Here is a 14,683-nt window from a genome sequence, read left to right on the forward strand (position 1 = left end):
ACTTGAGCATATCAAATTTAAAGTTGGGCATGGGAATGAAAGCACAACCCTACGGTCTTGGGCATCTCAAAATTGATCCTAGGCATGTCAAATTTAAACTTGGGCATGTCAAATTGAATCTTGGTCATGGGCATGAAAGAAAAAGCCTACGGTCTTAGGAATCTCAAAATTGATCCTAGGCATGTCAAATTTAAACTTGGGCATATCAAGTTTAATCTTGGGCATGGGCATGATAGCACAACTCTACGGTCTTGGGAATCTCAAAATTGATCCTAGGCACGTCAAATTTAAACTTGGGCATGTCAATTTTAATGTTGGGCATGGGCATGAAAGCACAACCCTACGGTATTGGGCATCTCAAAATTTATCCTAGACATGTCACATTTAAACTTCGGCATATCAAGTTTAATCTTGGGCATGGACATGAATGTACAACCCTACGGTCTTGCGCATCTCAAAATTGATCCTAGGCATGTCCAATTGAATATTGGGCATGGGCATGAAAGAACAAGCATCCGGTCTTAGGAATCTCAAATTTGAGCTTACGCATATCAAATTTAAACTTGGGCATGTCAAATTTAATCACGGGCATGGGCATGAATGTACAAGTTTACGGTAATGGGCCTCTCAAAATTGATCCTAGGCATGTCAAATATAAACTTGGGGCATATCATATTTAATATTGGGCATGGGCATGAAAGCACAACCCTACGGTCTTAGGCATCTCAAAATTGATCCTAGACATGTCAAATTTAAACTTGGGCATGTGAAATTGAATCATGGGCATGGGCATGAAAGCACAATCCTACGGTCTTGGGCATCTCAAAATTGATCCTACGTATGTCACATTTAAACTTGGGCATATCAAGTTTAATCTTGTACATGGGCATGAATGCACAACCCTACGGTCTTGCGCATCTCAAAATTGATGCTAGTCATGTCAACTTTAAACTTGTGCATCTCAAATTGAATCTTGGGCATGGGCATGAAAGAACAAGCCTACGGTCTTATGAATCTCAAAATTGATCCTAGGCATGTCAAATTTAAACTTGGGCATATCAAATTGAATGTTGGGCATGGGCATGAAAGCACAACCCTACGGTCTTGGGCATCTCAAAATTGATCCTAGGCATGTCAAAATTAAACTTGGGCATATCAAGTTTAATCTTGGGTATGGGCATGAAAGCACAACCCTACGGTCTTGGGTATCTCAAAGTTGATCCTAGGCATGTCATATTTAAACTTGGGCATGTCAAATTGAATCTTGGGCATGGGCATGAAAGAACAAGCCTGCGGTCTTAGGAATCTCAAAATTGGTCCTAGGCATGTCAAATTTAAACTTGGGCATGTCTAATTTAATCAAGGGCATGTGTATGAAAGTACAAGCCTGCGGTATTGGGCATCTCGAAATTAGTCCTAGGCATGTCAAATTTAAACTTGGGCATATCAAATTGAATGTTGGGCATGGGCATGAAATCACAACCCTACGGTCTTGGGCATCTACAAATTCATCCTAGGCATGTCAAATTTAAACTTGGGCATGTGAAATTGAATCTTGGGCATGGGCATGAAAGAAAAAGCCTATGGTCTTAGGAATCTCAAAATTGATCCTAGGCATGTCAAATTTAAATTTGGGCATATCAAGTTTAATCTTGGGCATGGGCATGAAAGCACAACCCTACGGTCTTGGGCATCTCAAAATTGATCCTTGGCATGTCACATTTAAACTTGGGCATGTGAAATTGATTCTTGGGCATGGGCATGAAAGAACAAGCCTACGGTCTTAGGAATCTCAAAATTGATCTTAGGCATGTCAAATTTAATCTTGGGTATATCAAGTTTAATCTTAGGCATAGGCATGAAAGCACAACCGTACGGTCTTGGGCATCTCAATATTGATCCTAGGCATGTCACATGTAAACTTGAGAATATCAAGTTTAATCTTGGGCATGGACATGAATGCACAACCCTACGGTCTTGTGCATTCCAAAATTGATCCTAGGCATGTCAAATTTAAACTTGGGCATGTCAAATTGAATGTTGGGCATGGGCATGAAAGAACAAGCCTACGGTCTTAAGAATCTCAAAATTGATCCTATGCATGTTAAATTTAAACTTGGGAATGCCAAATTTAATCATGGGCATGGGCATGAAAGTACAAGTTTACGGTAGTGGGCATCTCAAAATTGATCCTAGGAATGTCAAATTTAAACTTGGGCATGTCAAATTTAATGTTGGGGATGGGCATGAAAGCACAACCCTACAGTCTTGGGCATCTCAAAATTGATCCCAGGCATGTCACATTTAAACTTGGGCATGAGCATGAATGCACAACCATACGGTCTTGCGTATCTCAAAATTGATCCTAGGCATGTCCAATTGAATCTTGGGCATGGGCATGAAAGAACAAGCCTACGGTCTTAGGAATCTCAAAATTGATCCTATGCATGTCAAATTTAAACTTGGGCATGCCAAATTTAATCATGGGCATGGGCATGAAAGTACAAGTTTACGGTAGTGGGCATCTCAAAATTGATCCTAGGAATGTCAAATATAAACTTGGGCATATCAAATTTAATATCGGGCATGGGCATGAAAGCACAACCATACGGTCTCGGGCATCTCAAAATTGATCCTAGACATGTCAAATTTAAACTTGGGCATGTGAAATTTAATCTTGGGCATGGGCATGAAAGAACAAGCCTACGGTCTTAGGAATCTCAAAATTTATCCTAGGCATGTCAAATTTAAACATGGACGTATCAAGTTTAATCTTGGGCATGGGGATGAAAGCACAACACTACGGTCTTGGGCATCTCAAAATTGATCCTAGGCATGTCATATTTAAACTTTGGCATGTCAAATTGAATCTTGGGAATGGGCATGAAAGAATAATCCTTCGGTCTTAGGAATCTCAAAATTGATCATAGGCATGTCAAATTTAAACTTGGGCATGTCAAATTTAATGTTGGGCATGGGCATGAAAGCACAACCCTACGGTATTGGGCATCTCAAATTGATCTTAGGCATGTCACATTTAAACTTCGGCATATCAAGTTTAATCATGGGCATGGGCATGAAAGCACAATCCTACGGCCTTAGGCATCTCAAAATTGATCCTAGGTATGTCACATTTAAACTTTGGCATGGGCATGAAAAAACAAGTCTACGGTCTTAGGAATCTCAAAAGTGATCCAAGGCATGTCAAATTTTAACTTGGGCATATCAAGTTTAAAATTGGGCATGGGCATGAAAGTACAAGCTTACGGTATTGGGCATCTCAAAATTAATCCTAGGCATGTCAAATTTAAACTTGGGCATATCAAATTGAATGTTGGACATGGGAATGAAAGCACAACCCTACGGTCTTGGGAATCTCAAAATTGATCCTAGACATGTCAAATTTATACTTGGGCCTGTGAAATTGAATCTTGGGCATGAGCATTAAAGAACAAGCCTACGGTCTTAGAAATATCAAAATTGATCCGAGGCATGTCAAATTTAAACATGGCCATATCAAGTTTAATATTGGGCATGAGAATGAAAGCACAACCCTACGGTCTTGGGCATCTCAAAATTGATCCTAGGCATGTCACATTTAAACTTGGGCATGTGAAATTGAATCTTTGGCATGGGCATGAAAGAACAAGCCTACGGTCTTAGGAATCTCAAAAGTGATCCTAAGCATGTCACATTTAAACTTGGGAATATCAAGTTTAATCTTGGGCATGGGCATGAATGCACAACCCTACGGTCTTGCGCATCTCAAAATTGATCCTAGGCATGTCAAATTTAAACTTGGGCATGTCAAATTGAATCTTGGTCATGGGCATGAAAGAACAAGCCTACGGTCTTAGGAATCTCAAAATTGATCCTAGGCATGTCAAATTTAAACTTGGGCATTGGCATGAAAGCACAACCCTACGGTCTTGCGCATCTCAAAATTGATCCTAGGCATGTCCAATTGAATCTTGGGCATGGGCATGAAAGAACAAGCCTACGGTCTTAGGAATCTCAAATTTGATCCAACGCATGTAAAATTTAAACTTGGGCATGTCAAATTTAATCACGGGCATGGGCATGAATGTACAAGTTTACGGTAATGGGCCTCTCAAAATTGATCCTAGGCATGTTAAATATAAACTTGAGGCATATCAAATTTAATATTGGGCATGGGCATGAAAGCACAACCCTACGGTCTTGGGCATCTCAAAATTGATCCTAGATATGTCAAATTTAAACTTGGGCATGTGAAATTGAATCTTGGTCATGGGCATGAAAGAACAAGCCTGCGGTCTTAGGAATCTCAAAATTGATCCTAGGCATGTCAAATTTCAACTTGGGCATATCAAGTTTAATATTGGTCATGGGCATGAAAGCACAATCCTACGGTCTTGGGAATCTCAAAATTGATCCTAGGTATATCACATTTAAGCTTGGGCATATCAAGTTTAATCTTGTACATGGGCATGAATGCAAAACCCTACGGTCTTGCGCATCTCAAAATTGATCCTAGTCATGTCAAATTTAAACTTGGGCATGTCAAATTTAAACTTGGGCATATCAAATTGAATGTTGGGCATGGGCACGAAAGCACAACCCTACGGTCTTGGGCATCTCAAAATTGATCCTAGGCATGTCAAAATTAAACTTGGGCATATCAAGTTTAATCTTGGGCATGGGCATGAAAGCACAACCCTACGGTCTTGGGTATCTCAAAGTTGATCCTAGGAATGTCATATTTAAACTTGGGCATGTCAAATTGAATCTTGGGCATGGGCATGAAAGAACAAGCCTACGGTCTTAGGAATCTCAAAATTGATCATAGGCATGTAAAATTTAAACTTGGGCATGTCTAATTTAATCAAGGGCACGGGCATGAAAGTACAAGCCTGCGATATTGGGCATCTCAAAATTAATCCTAGGCATGTCAAATTTAAACTTGGACATATCAAATTGAATGTTGGGCATGGGCATGAAAGCACAACCCTACGATCTTGGGCATCTACAAATACATCCTAGGCATGTCAAATTTAAACTTGGGCATGTGAAGTTGAATCTTGGGCATGGGCATGAAAGAAAAAGCCTATGGTCTTAGGAATCTCAAAATTGATCCTAGGCATGTCAAATTTAAATTTGGGCATATCAAGTTTAATCTTGGGCATGGGCATGAAACCACAACCCTACGGTCTTGGGCATCTCAAAATTGATCCTAGGCATGTCACATTTAAACTTGGGCATGTGAAATTGATTCTTGGGCATGGGCATGAAAGAACAAGCCTACGGTCGTAGGTATCTCAAAATTGATCCTAGGCATGTCAAATTTAAGCTTGGGAATATCAAGTTTAATCTTGGGCATAGGCATGAAAGCACAACCGTACGGTCTTGGGCATCTCAAAATTGATCCTAGGCATGTCACATTTAAACTTGGGCATATCAAGTTTAATCTTGGGCATGGACATGAATGCACAACCCTACGGTCTTGTGCATCTCAAAATTGATCCTAGGCATGTCAAATTTAAACTTGGGCATGTCAAATTGAATCTTGGGCATGGGCATGAAAGAAAAAGACCACGGTCTTAGGAATATCAAAATTGATCCTAGGCATGTCAAATTTAAACTTGGGCATATCAAGTTTAATCTTGGCCATGGCCATGAAAGCACAACCGTACGGTCTTGGGCATCTCAAAATTGATCCTAGGCATGTAACATTTAAACTTGGGCATATCAAGTTTAATCTTGGGAATGGGCATGAATGAACAACCCTGCGGTCTTGCGCATCTCAAAATTGATCCTAGGCATGTCAAATTTAAACTTGGGCATGTCAAATTGAATCTTGGGCATGGGCATGAAAGAACAAGCCTAGGGTCTTAAGAATCTCAAAATTGATCCTAGGCATGTCAAATTTAAACTTGGGCATGAAAGCACAACCCTACGGTCTTGGGAATCTCAAAATTGATCCTAGGCATGTCAAATTTAAACTTGGGCATGTCAAATTGAATGTCGGGGATGGGCATGAAAGCACAACCCTACGGTCTTGGGCATCTCAAAATCGATCCTAGGCATGTCACATTTAAATTTGGGCATATCAAGTTTAATCTTGGGCATGGGCATGAATGCACAACCCTACGGTCTTGCGCATCTCAAAATTGATCCTAGGCATGTCCAATTGAATCTTGGGCATGGGCATGAAATAACAATCCTACGGTCTTACGAATCTTAAAATTGATCCTACGCATGTTAAATTTAAACTTGGGCATGTTAAATTTAATCATGGGCATTGGCATTAAAGTACAAGTTTACGGTAATGGGCATCTCAGAATTGATCCTAGGCATGTCAAATATAAACTTGGACATATCAAATTTAATGTTGGGCATGGGAATGAAAGCACAACCCTACGGTCTTTTGCATCTCAAAATGGATCCTAGGCATGTCAAATTTAAACTTGGGCATATCAAGTTTAATCGTGGGCATGGGCATGAAAGAACAAGCCTACGGTCTTAAGAATCTCAAAATTGATCCTATGCATGTCAAATTTAAACTTGGGCATGCCAAATTTAATCATGGGCATGGGCATGAAAGTACAAGTTTACGGTAGTGGGCATCTCAAAATTGATCCTAGGAATGTCAAATATAAAGTTGGGAATATCAAATTTAATGTTGGCAATGGGCATGAAAGCACAACCATACGGTCTCGGGCATCTCAAAATTGATCCTAGACATGTCAAATTTAAACTTGCGCATGTGAAATTTAATCTTGGGCATGGGCATGAAAGAACAAGCCTACGGTCTTAGGAATCTCAAAATTTATCCTAGGCATGTCAAATTTAAACTTGGACATATCAAGTTTAATCTTGGGCATGGGGATGAAAGCACAACCCTACGGTCTTGGGCATCTCAAAATTGATCCTAGGCATGTCAAATTTAAACTTGGGCATGTCAAATTGAATCTTGGGCATGGGCATGAAAGAACAATCCTACGGTCTTAGGAATCTCAAAATTGATCCTAGGCATATCAAATTTAAACTTGGGAATATCAAATTGAATGTTGGGCATGGGCATGAAAGCACAACCCTACGGTCTTGGGCATCTACAATTACATCCTAGGCATGTAAAATTTAAACTTGGGCATGTGAAATTGAATCTTGGGCATGGGCATGAAAGAAAAATCCTATGGTCTTAGGAATCTCAAAATTGATCCTAGGCATGTCAAATTTAAATTTGGGCATATCAAGTTTAATCTTGGGCATGGGCATGAAAGAACAACCCTACGGTCTTGGGCATCTCAAAGATGATCCTAGGCATGTCACATTTAAACTTGGGCATGTAAAATTGATTCTTGGGCATGGGCATGAAAGAACAAGCCTACGGTCTTAGGAATCTCAAAATTGATCCTAGGCATGTCAAATTTAATCTTGGGAATATCAAGTTTAATCTTGGGCATAGGCATGAAAGCACAACCGTACGGTCTTGGGCATCTCAAAATTGATCCTAGGCATGTCACATTTAAACTTGGGCATATCAAGTTTAATCTTGGGCATGGACATGAATGCACAACCCTACGGTCTTGTGCATCTCAAAATTGATCCTAGGCATGTCAAATTTAAACCTGGGAATGTCAAATTGAATGTTGGGCATGTGCATGAAAGAACAAGCCTACGGTCTTAGGAATCTCAAAATTGATCCTAGGCATGTCAAATTTAAACTTGGGCATATCAAGTTTAATCTTGGGCATGTGCATGAAAGCATAACCCTACGGTCTTTGGAATCTCAAACTTGATCCTAGGCATGTCAAATTTAAACTTGGGCATGTCAAATTTAATGTTGGGCATGGGCATGAAAGCACAACCATACAGTCTTGGGCATCTCAAAATTGATCCAAGGCATGTCACATTTAAACTTGGGCATATCAAGTTTAATCTTGGGCATGAGCATGAATGCACAACCATACGGTCTTGCGCATCTCAAAATTGATCCTAGGTATGTGCAATTGAATCTTGGGAATGGGCATGAAAGAACAAGCCTACGGTCTTAAGAATCTCAAAATTGATCCTATGCATGTTAAATTTAAACTTGGGAATGCCAAATTTAATCATGGGCATGGGCATGAAAGTACAAGTTTACGGTAGTGGGCATCTCAAAATTGATCCTAGGAATGTCAAATATAAACTTGGGCATATCAAATTTAATGTTGGGCATGGGCATGAAAGCACAACCATACGGTCTCGGGCATCTCAAAATTGATCCTAGACATGTCAAATTTAAACTTGGGCATGTGAAATTTAATCTTGGGCATGGGCATGAAAGAACAAGCCTACGGTCTTAGGAATCTCAAAATTTATCCTAGGCATGTCAAATTTAAACTTGGACATATCAAGTTTAATCTTGGGCATGGGGATGAAAGCACAACCCTACGGTCTTGGGCATCTCAAAATTGATCCTAGGCATGTTAAATTTAAACTTGGGCATGTCAAATTGAATCTTGGGCATGGGCATGAAAGAACAATCCTACGGTCTTAGGAATCTCAAAATTGATCCTAGGCATGTCAAATTTAAACTTGGGCATATCAAATTGAATGTTGGGCATGGGCATGAAAGCACAACCCTACGGTCTTGGGCATCTACAATTACATCCTAGGCATGTAAAATTTAAACTTGGGCATGTGAAATTGAATCTTGGTCATGGGCATGAAAGAAAAAGCCTATGGTCTTAGGAATCTCAAAATTGATCCTAGGCATGTCAAATTTAAATTTGGGCATATCAAGTTTAATCTTGGGCATGGGCATGAAAGAACAACCCTACAGTCTTGGGCATCTCAAAGATGATCCTAAGCATGTCACATTTAAACTTGGGCATGTAAAATTGATTCTTGGGCATGGGCATGAAAGAACAAGCCTACGGTCTTAGGAATCTCAAAATTGATCCTAGGCATGTCAAATTTAATCTTGGGCATATCAAGTTTAATCTTGGGCATAGGCATGAAAGCATAACCGTACGGTCTTGGGCATCTCAAAATTGATCCTAGGCATGTCACATTTAAACTTGGGCATATCAAGTTTAATCTTGGGCATGGACATGAATGCACAACCCTACGGTCTTGTGCATCTCAAAATTGATCCTAGGCATGTCAAATTTAAACCTGGGCATGTCAAATTGAATGTTGGGCATGTGCATGAAAGAACAAGCCTACGGTCTTAGGAATCTCAAAATTGATCCTAGGCATGTCAAATTTAAACTTGGGCATATCAAGTTTAATCTTGGGCATGGGCATGAAAGCATAACCCTACGGTCTTTGGAATCTCAAAATTGATCCTAGGCATGTCAAATTTAAACTTGGGCATGTCAAATTTAATGTTGGACATGGGCATGAAAGCACAACCCTACAGTCTTGGGCATCTCAAAATTGATCCAAGGCATGTCACATTTAAACTTGGGCATATCAAGTTTAATCTTGGGCATGAGCATGAATGCACAACCATACGGTCTTGCACATCTCAAAATTGATCCTAGGCATTTGCAATTGAATCTTGGGAATGGGCATGAAAGAACAAGCCTACGGTCTTAGGAATCTCAAAATTGATCCTATACATGTCAAATTTAAACTTGGGGATGCCAAATTTAATCATGGGCATGGGCATGAAAGTACAAGTTTACGGTAGTGGGCATCTCAAAATTGATTCTAGGAATGTCAAATATAAACTTGGGAATATCAAATTTAATGTTGGGCATGGGTATGAAAGCACAACCATACGGTCTCGGGCATCTCAAAATTGATCCAAGACATGTCAAATTTAAACTTGGGCATTAGAAATTTAATCTTGGGCATGGGCATGAAAGAACAAGCCTACGGTATTAGGAATCTCAAAATTTATCCTAGGCATGTCAAATTTAAACCTGGACATATCAAGTTTAATCTTGGGCATGGGGATGAAAGCACAACCCTACGGTCTTGGGCATCTCAAAATTGATCCCAGGCATGTCAAATTTAAACCTTGGCATGTCAAATTGAATCTTGGGCATGGGCATGAAAGAACAATCCTACGGTCTTAGGAATCTCAAAATTGATCCTAGGCATGTCAAATTTAAATTTGGGCATATCAAATTGAATGTTGGGCATGGGCATGAAAGCACAACCCTACGGTCTTGGGCATCTCAAAATTGATCCTAGGCATGTCAAATTGAATCTTGGGCATGGGCATGAAAGAACAAGCCTACGGTCTTAAGAATCTAAAAATTGATCCTTGGCATGTCAAATTTAAACTTGGGCATATCAAGTTTTATCTTGGGCATGGGCATGAAAGCACAACCCTACGGTCTTGGGAATCTCAAAATTGATCCTAGGCATGTCAAATTTAAACTTGGGCATGTCAAATTTAATGTTGGGGATGGGAATGAAAGCACAACCCTACGGTCTTGGGCATCTCAAAATTGATCCTAGGCATGTCAAATTTAAACTTGGGCATGTGAAATTGAATCTTGGGCATGGGCATGAAAGAACAAGCCTACGGTCTTAAGAATCTCAAAATTGATCCTAGACATGTGAAATTTAAACTTGGGCATATCAAGTTTAATCTTGGTCATGGGCATGAAATCACAACCCTACGGTCTTGGGAATCTCAAAATTGATCCTAGGCATGTCAAATTTAAACTTGGGCATGTCAAATTTAATGTTGGGGATGGGCATGAAAGCACAACCCTACGGTCTTGGGCATCTCAAAATTGATCCTAGGCATGTCACATTTAAATTTGGGCATATCAAGTTTAATCTTGGGCATGGGCATGAATGCACAACCCTACGGTCTTGCGCATCTCAAAATTGATCATAGGCATGTCCAATTGAATCTTGGGCATGGGCATGAAAGAACAATCCTACGGTCTTTCGAATCTTAAAATTGATCCTACGCATGTTAAATTTAAACTTGGGCATGTTAAATTTAATCATGGGCATTGGCATGAAAGTACAAGTTTACGGTAATGGGCATCTCAGAATTGATCCTAGGCATGTCAAATATAAACTTGGACATATCAAATTTAATGTTGGGCATGGGAATGAAAGCACAACCCTACGGTCTTTTGCATCTCAAAATGGATCCTAGGAATGTCAAATTTAAACTTGGGCATATCAAGTTTAATCTTGGACATGGGCATGAAAGAAAAACCCTATGGTCTTGGGCATCTCAAAATTGATCCTAGGCATGTTATATTTAAACTTGGGCATGTCAAATCTAATCATGGGCATGGCCATGAAAGAACAAGCCTACGGTTTTAGAATTAATACGCAACTCGGTGGTTAATCTACGAGTGGGGCAAATTTTTTTTGCTGTCAACAGTTAATTTTGGGAAAAATGAAGAGAGAGAAGATCTGGCGCTTCCTCTAGGGTTTTGAGTTTTTTCATTTTTTTTCTTCAATCTCTGGTTTGGATTCACGATGGTTGAATAAACACAAGTAACGACTACAAGAGTTAACACATCACCTCAATCCTTTGCGGACAAGGTGAAAGCAAAGCAAAATTTGAAGCCTATGGGTGTTGATATTAATAGCTTACCAAATCCTACTTTAATCGATGGAGAACCTTCTCTGATAATTCAAGCAGACTTCTATCGAGAAGGATGCAAACCATTTGAGCATAACTTTATTGCTCGTTTAAACTTCACAGGTTTGAAGTTCGTGGAGGTTAAAACCTGCTTGGTTAGTCAATGGCAGAGAAACCCTAACTCGGTTAGGTTTATGACTATGAGTAAGGGATTTTTCGTTATTATGCTACAGGATGTTGAAACTAAAGAGAGAATTCGTCATACAAAATGGTATGTAAACCAACATGAACTCAAACTCATGGATTGGTATCCTGGTTTTGATCTGGAACGTCAGAAAACATCTCATGCAAATGCATGGGTTCACTTTCCAGGTCTTCATGCAGAACTCTGGACTGAGAAGAACTTGTTATCAATAGGGAAGGTTTTGGGCACTCCAATCGTGGTTGATCATAGAACTCTAAACTTAGAATTCGGAAACTTTGCGTCAGTTTTAGTTGATGTAGATTTTGCGAAACATATTCCCAGCAGAATCAAACTTACAGCCGGGGGTCGTACTTTCTGGTAGTATCTTGATATTCCCAAATCTCCAAATTTAGTATGAAGTATAGCATCATTTGGCACAATCATGATGAGTGTAGGCGACAATCCAAGAATGATGAGAAATCAACTAAGGTTGATGCTGCAGCTAAGGGAGACTCTTCCAAGGGTTAGCAAAATGCAAGAAACAAGAGGCATCGTAAGCGTAAGAATACTTGAGATGCTAATGTTAACAATGGTGAGGAGAATGCAAACAATGGTGAGGGGAATGAAAATAATAGTGGTGAGAAGGCTGGTGATACTTCCGTTGTGCCAGTGCCAGTTGAGGAGAATGTTGTTGGTGTGGAGGAAACCAATCAGCTTGAGAAAGAACTAGCTTCTTGTGAAGCTCAACTTCGAGCAGCGTCTGAGGCTTTTGAGAAGGCTAAGCAGGCGTTAGCTGCGAAATCAACATTAGCTAGCAGGTTGTTAGTGGGTGAAACTACAACCTCAGCTAAGTCAGTTATGAGTGGTGAATTGGCAAGAACTAATCACTAAAATACTGATAGGAATAATGCTAGTTCTTCTTCTACTCCTGTTGCAACTGCTGGTGAAAAAGACCAACTTGTTTATGACACGGTGGTGGATAATATTGGGGATACTCCAATTTAAAATGCTCTAACTGAAACTAGAGTGGTGATTTCTCCTAATAAATTCAATGTCTTAAATGATGATTCTGTACAACACTCTACTGATCAAGTGGAGGAGAGCTCGGATACCTGATGAGAAAGTTAAACTAAAGCAGACAACGAAACCTGGACGTGTTCGAGTTCCAACTCTCAGCAAAGTAATTCTCAACAAAGCATTAATGCAGAATCCAAGTCTGACTCGGACACTGAAGTTAATGAGTCGGGAATCAGATTTCGCACGGGATGGTCTCCAATTATAGGAAAAAGGGATTCGAATCAGAATCCAAAAGTTATTAATAAACCTAAAAATATAGTTTCCTAATGCGTGTGCTCTGTTGGAATGTCAACGGGGTGGCTAAGGTGGAGGATGGATTGAAGTTACGTGAGTTAGTGCATGTATATAAGCCAGTTATACTTTGTATTGCTAAGACGAAATTACATTACTCTGACGGTGTTATGTTACAGCTTAATTTAGCTGGTTTTATAAAGAAGGCAGTTCATAATTCTTCTTCAAATTCTTTAGGTAATCTATAGATTCTTTGTAGTGAAGATATTGAAGAGTCGGTGGTGAGTAATATGACTAGGCAGGCAATTACAGTGAAAACTGAGGGGGTCTTGATCTTTTTTGTTCATGCTAGTTATATACAAGTTTTTAGAAGGAGGTTATGGAGTCTGCGGTGGATTCTACAACTCCTTGGCTGATAACGGGTGATTTTAATTGTGTACTTCGTAATGATGAAAAGAAGGGGGTAGAGAAACTCGTACTTCTTGTATCAATGAATTCAGTGACTGGAAGGAGGAGAATAGTCTCTTTGAAGCAGACTCTTTGGGTTCTATGTTCACTTGGCTTAATGGTCAATTGGGTGTGGGCAGAATTCTTATCAAACTGGATCGTGCTATTATTAATGAACCTTGGTTAGAAAAGTTTTCGAATTGGCGGCGTAAAGCTCTTCCTAGAGAAGTTTCTGATCATTCAACCCTTATTGGTTTTCCTTTTATTGCTCCGAGGCCAAGGCGTGCTCCTTTTCGGATTTAGAAAATGTGGTTTACATATCCTAACTTTTTGAGAATGGTTGAGGTTTCTTGGAATGCTCCGGTGTATGGTAATCCAGATTTTATTTTTTCTTTCAAATTGAATCGTTTGAAGGAAGCTATGATGTTGTGGAATCAACAGGTGTTTGGAAATGTCAATGCAAGGCTTAAGGAGGCACAACTTAAGTTTGCAGTGGCTAGTAGAAATTCTGATGAAGATCCCTTTAATTCTGCAAAACTGAATGAGATGAAGGATGATTTGGTAGTTGTCCAGGATGTGCATATGAAACAACATATTATGCTAAAACAAAAATCTCGCAATAAATGGCTATTGGAGGGATCTAGTAATACTTCTTACTTTCATAGTACTATTAACATTCGTAGGAGTGCCAATACTATTTCGGAGCTGGTGGCAGAAGATGGTTCAACTATCAGTGAGCCGGACCAACTAAGAGACCATGTGGTTTCTTATTATGAAGCCAAATTTAATGGGGATGACTTTCCAATTTATGAGCACTTGTTTGACTATGAACATAATTCCATGTCTGAATATTATAATCTCTGAGTGATTGAAATTGCTCAATTGAGAGTAGTTACTCAATTGATGAATTGATGATCTCATATTGTAAGTTTGACGTGAGATTGATGATACTGATGATGCCGATCCTTCAATCATGATTCAGAGACTTATTTATATTGCTGGAATTTTAGACACCATGATTCCATGAAGTGTGACAGTTGATGGAATCAAGGAGTGGGGAAGTGGAGATCCTATTTGAAACCAGTTGCTCAACGTGTGGAGACTTGGTCGATTTTCCACCCACTACCTCGTGAATTCCTTCAAATGATTGCACGACTTAGTTACATTCCATCGTGTGTTTGAACACACGTGCCGTAGACCGCCAGACC

The 14,683-nt window shown here is 39.7% G+C and overlaps 1 protein-coding gene across 1 annotated transcript; it reads left to right on the forward strand.

Moving 5' to 3' along the window:
- The first annotated feature begins 13,781 nt into the window (after positions 1 to 13,781).
- LOC113342206 lies at positions 13,782 to 14,339 on the forward strand. The gene has a single exon (XM_026586823.1). The coding sequence runs from the start codon at positions 13,782 to 13,784 to the stop codon at positions 14,337 to 14,339; it is 558 nt and encodes a 185-aa protein (XP_026442608.1).
- Positions 14,340 to 14,683: the final 344 nt, after the last annotated feature.

Source organism: Papaver somniferum, unplaced genomic scaffold (genome assembly GCF_003573695.1).
Source record: "Papaver somniferum cultivar HN1 unplaced genomic scaffold, ASM357369v1 unplaced-scaffold_35, whole genome shotgun sequence".
In the NCBI taxonomy this organism is placed as follows: Eukaryota; Viridiplantae; Streptophyta; class Magnoliopsida; order Ranunculales; family Papaveraceae; genus Papaver; species Papaver somniferum.

Excerpts from the sequence above, each read along its gene's own strand:
- LOC113342206 (XM_026586823.1), top strand. The coding sequence starts at position 13,782 with ATGTGGTTTACATATCCTAACTTTTTGAGAATGGTTGAGGTTTCTTGG.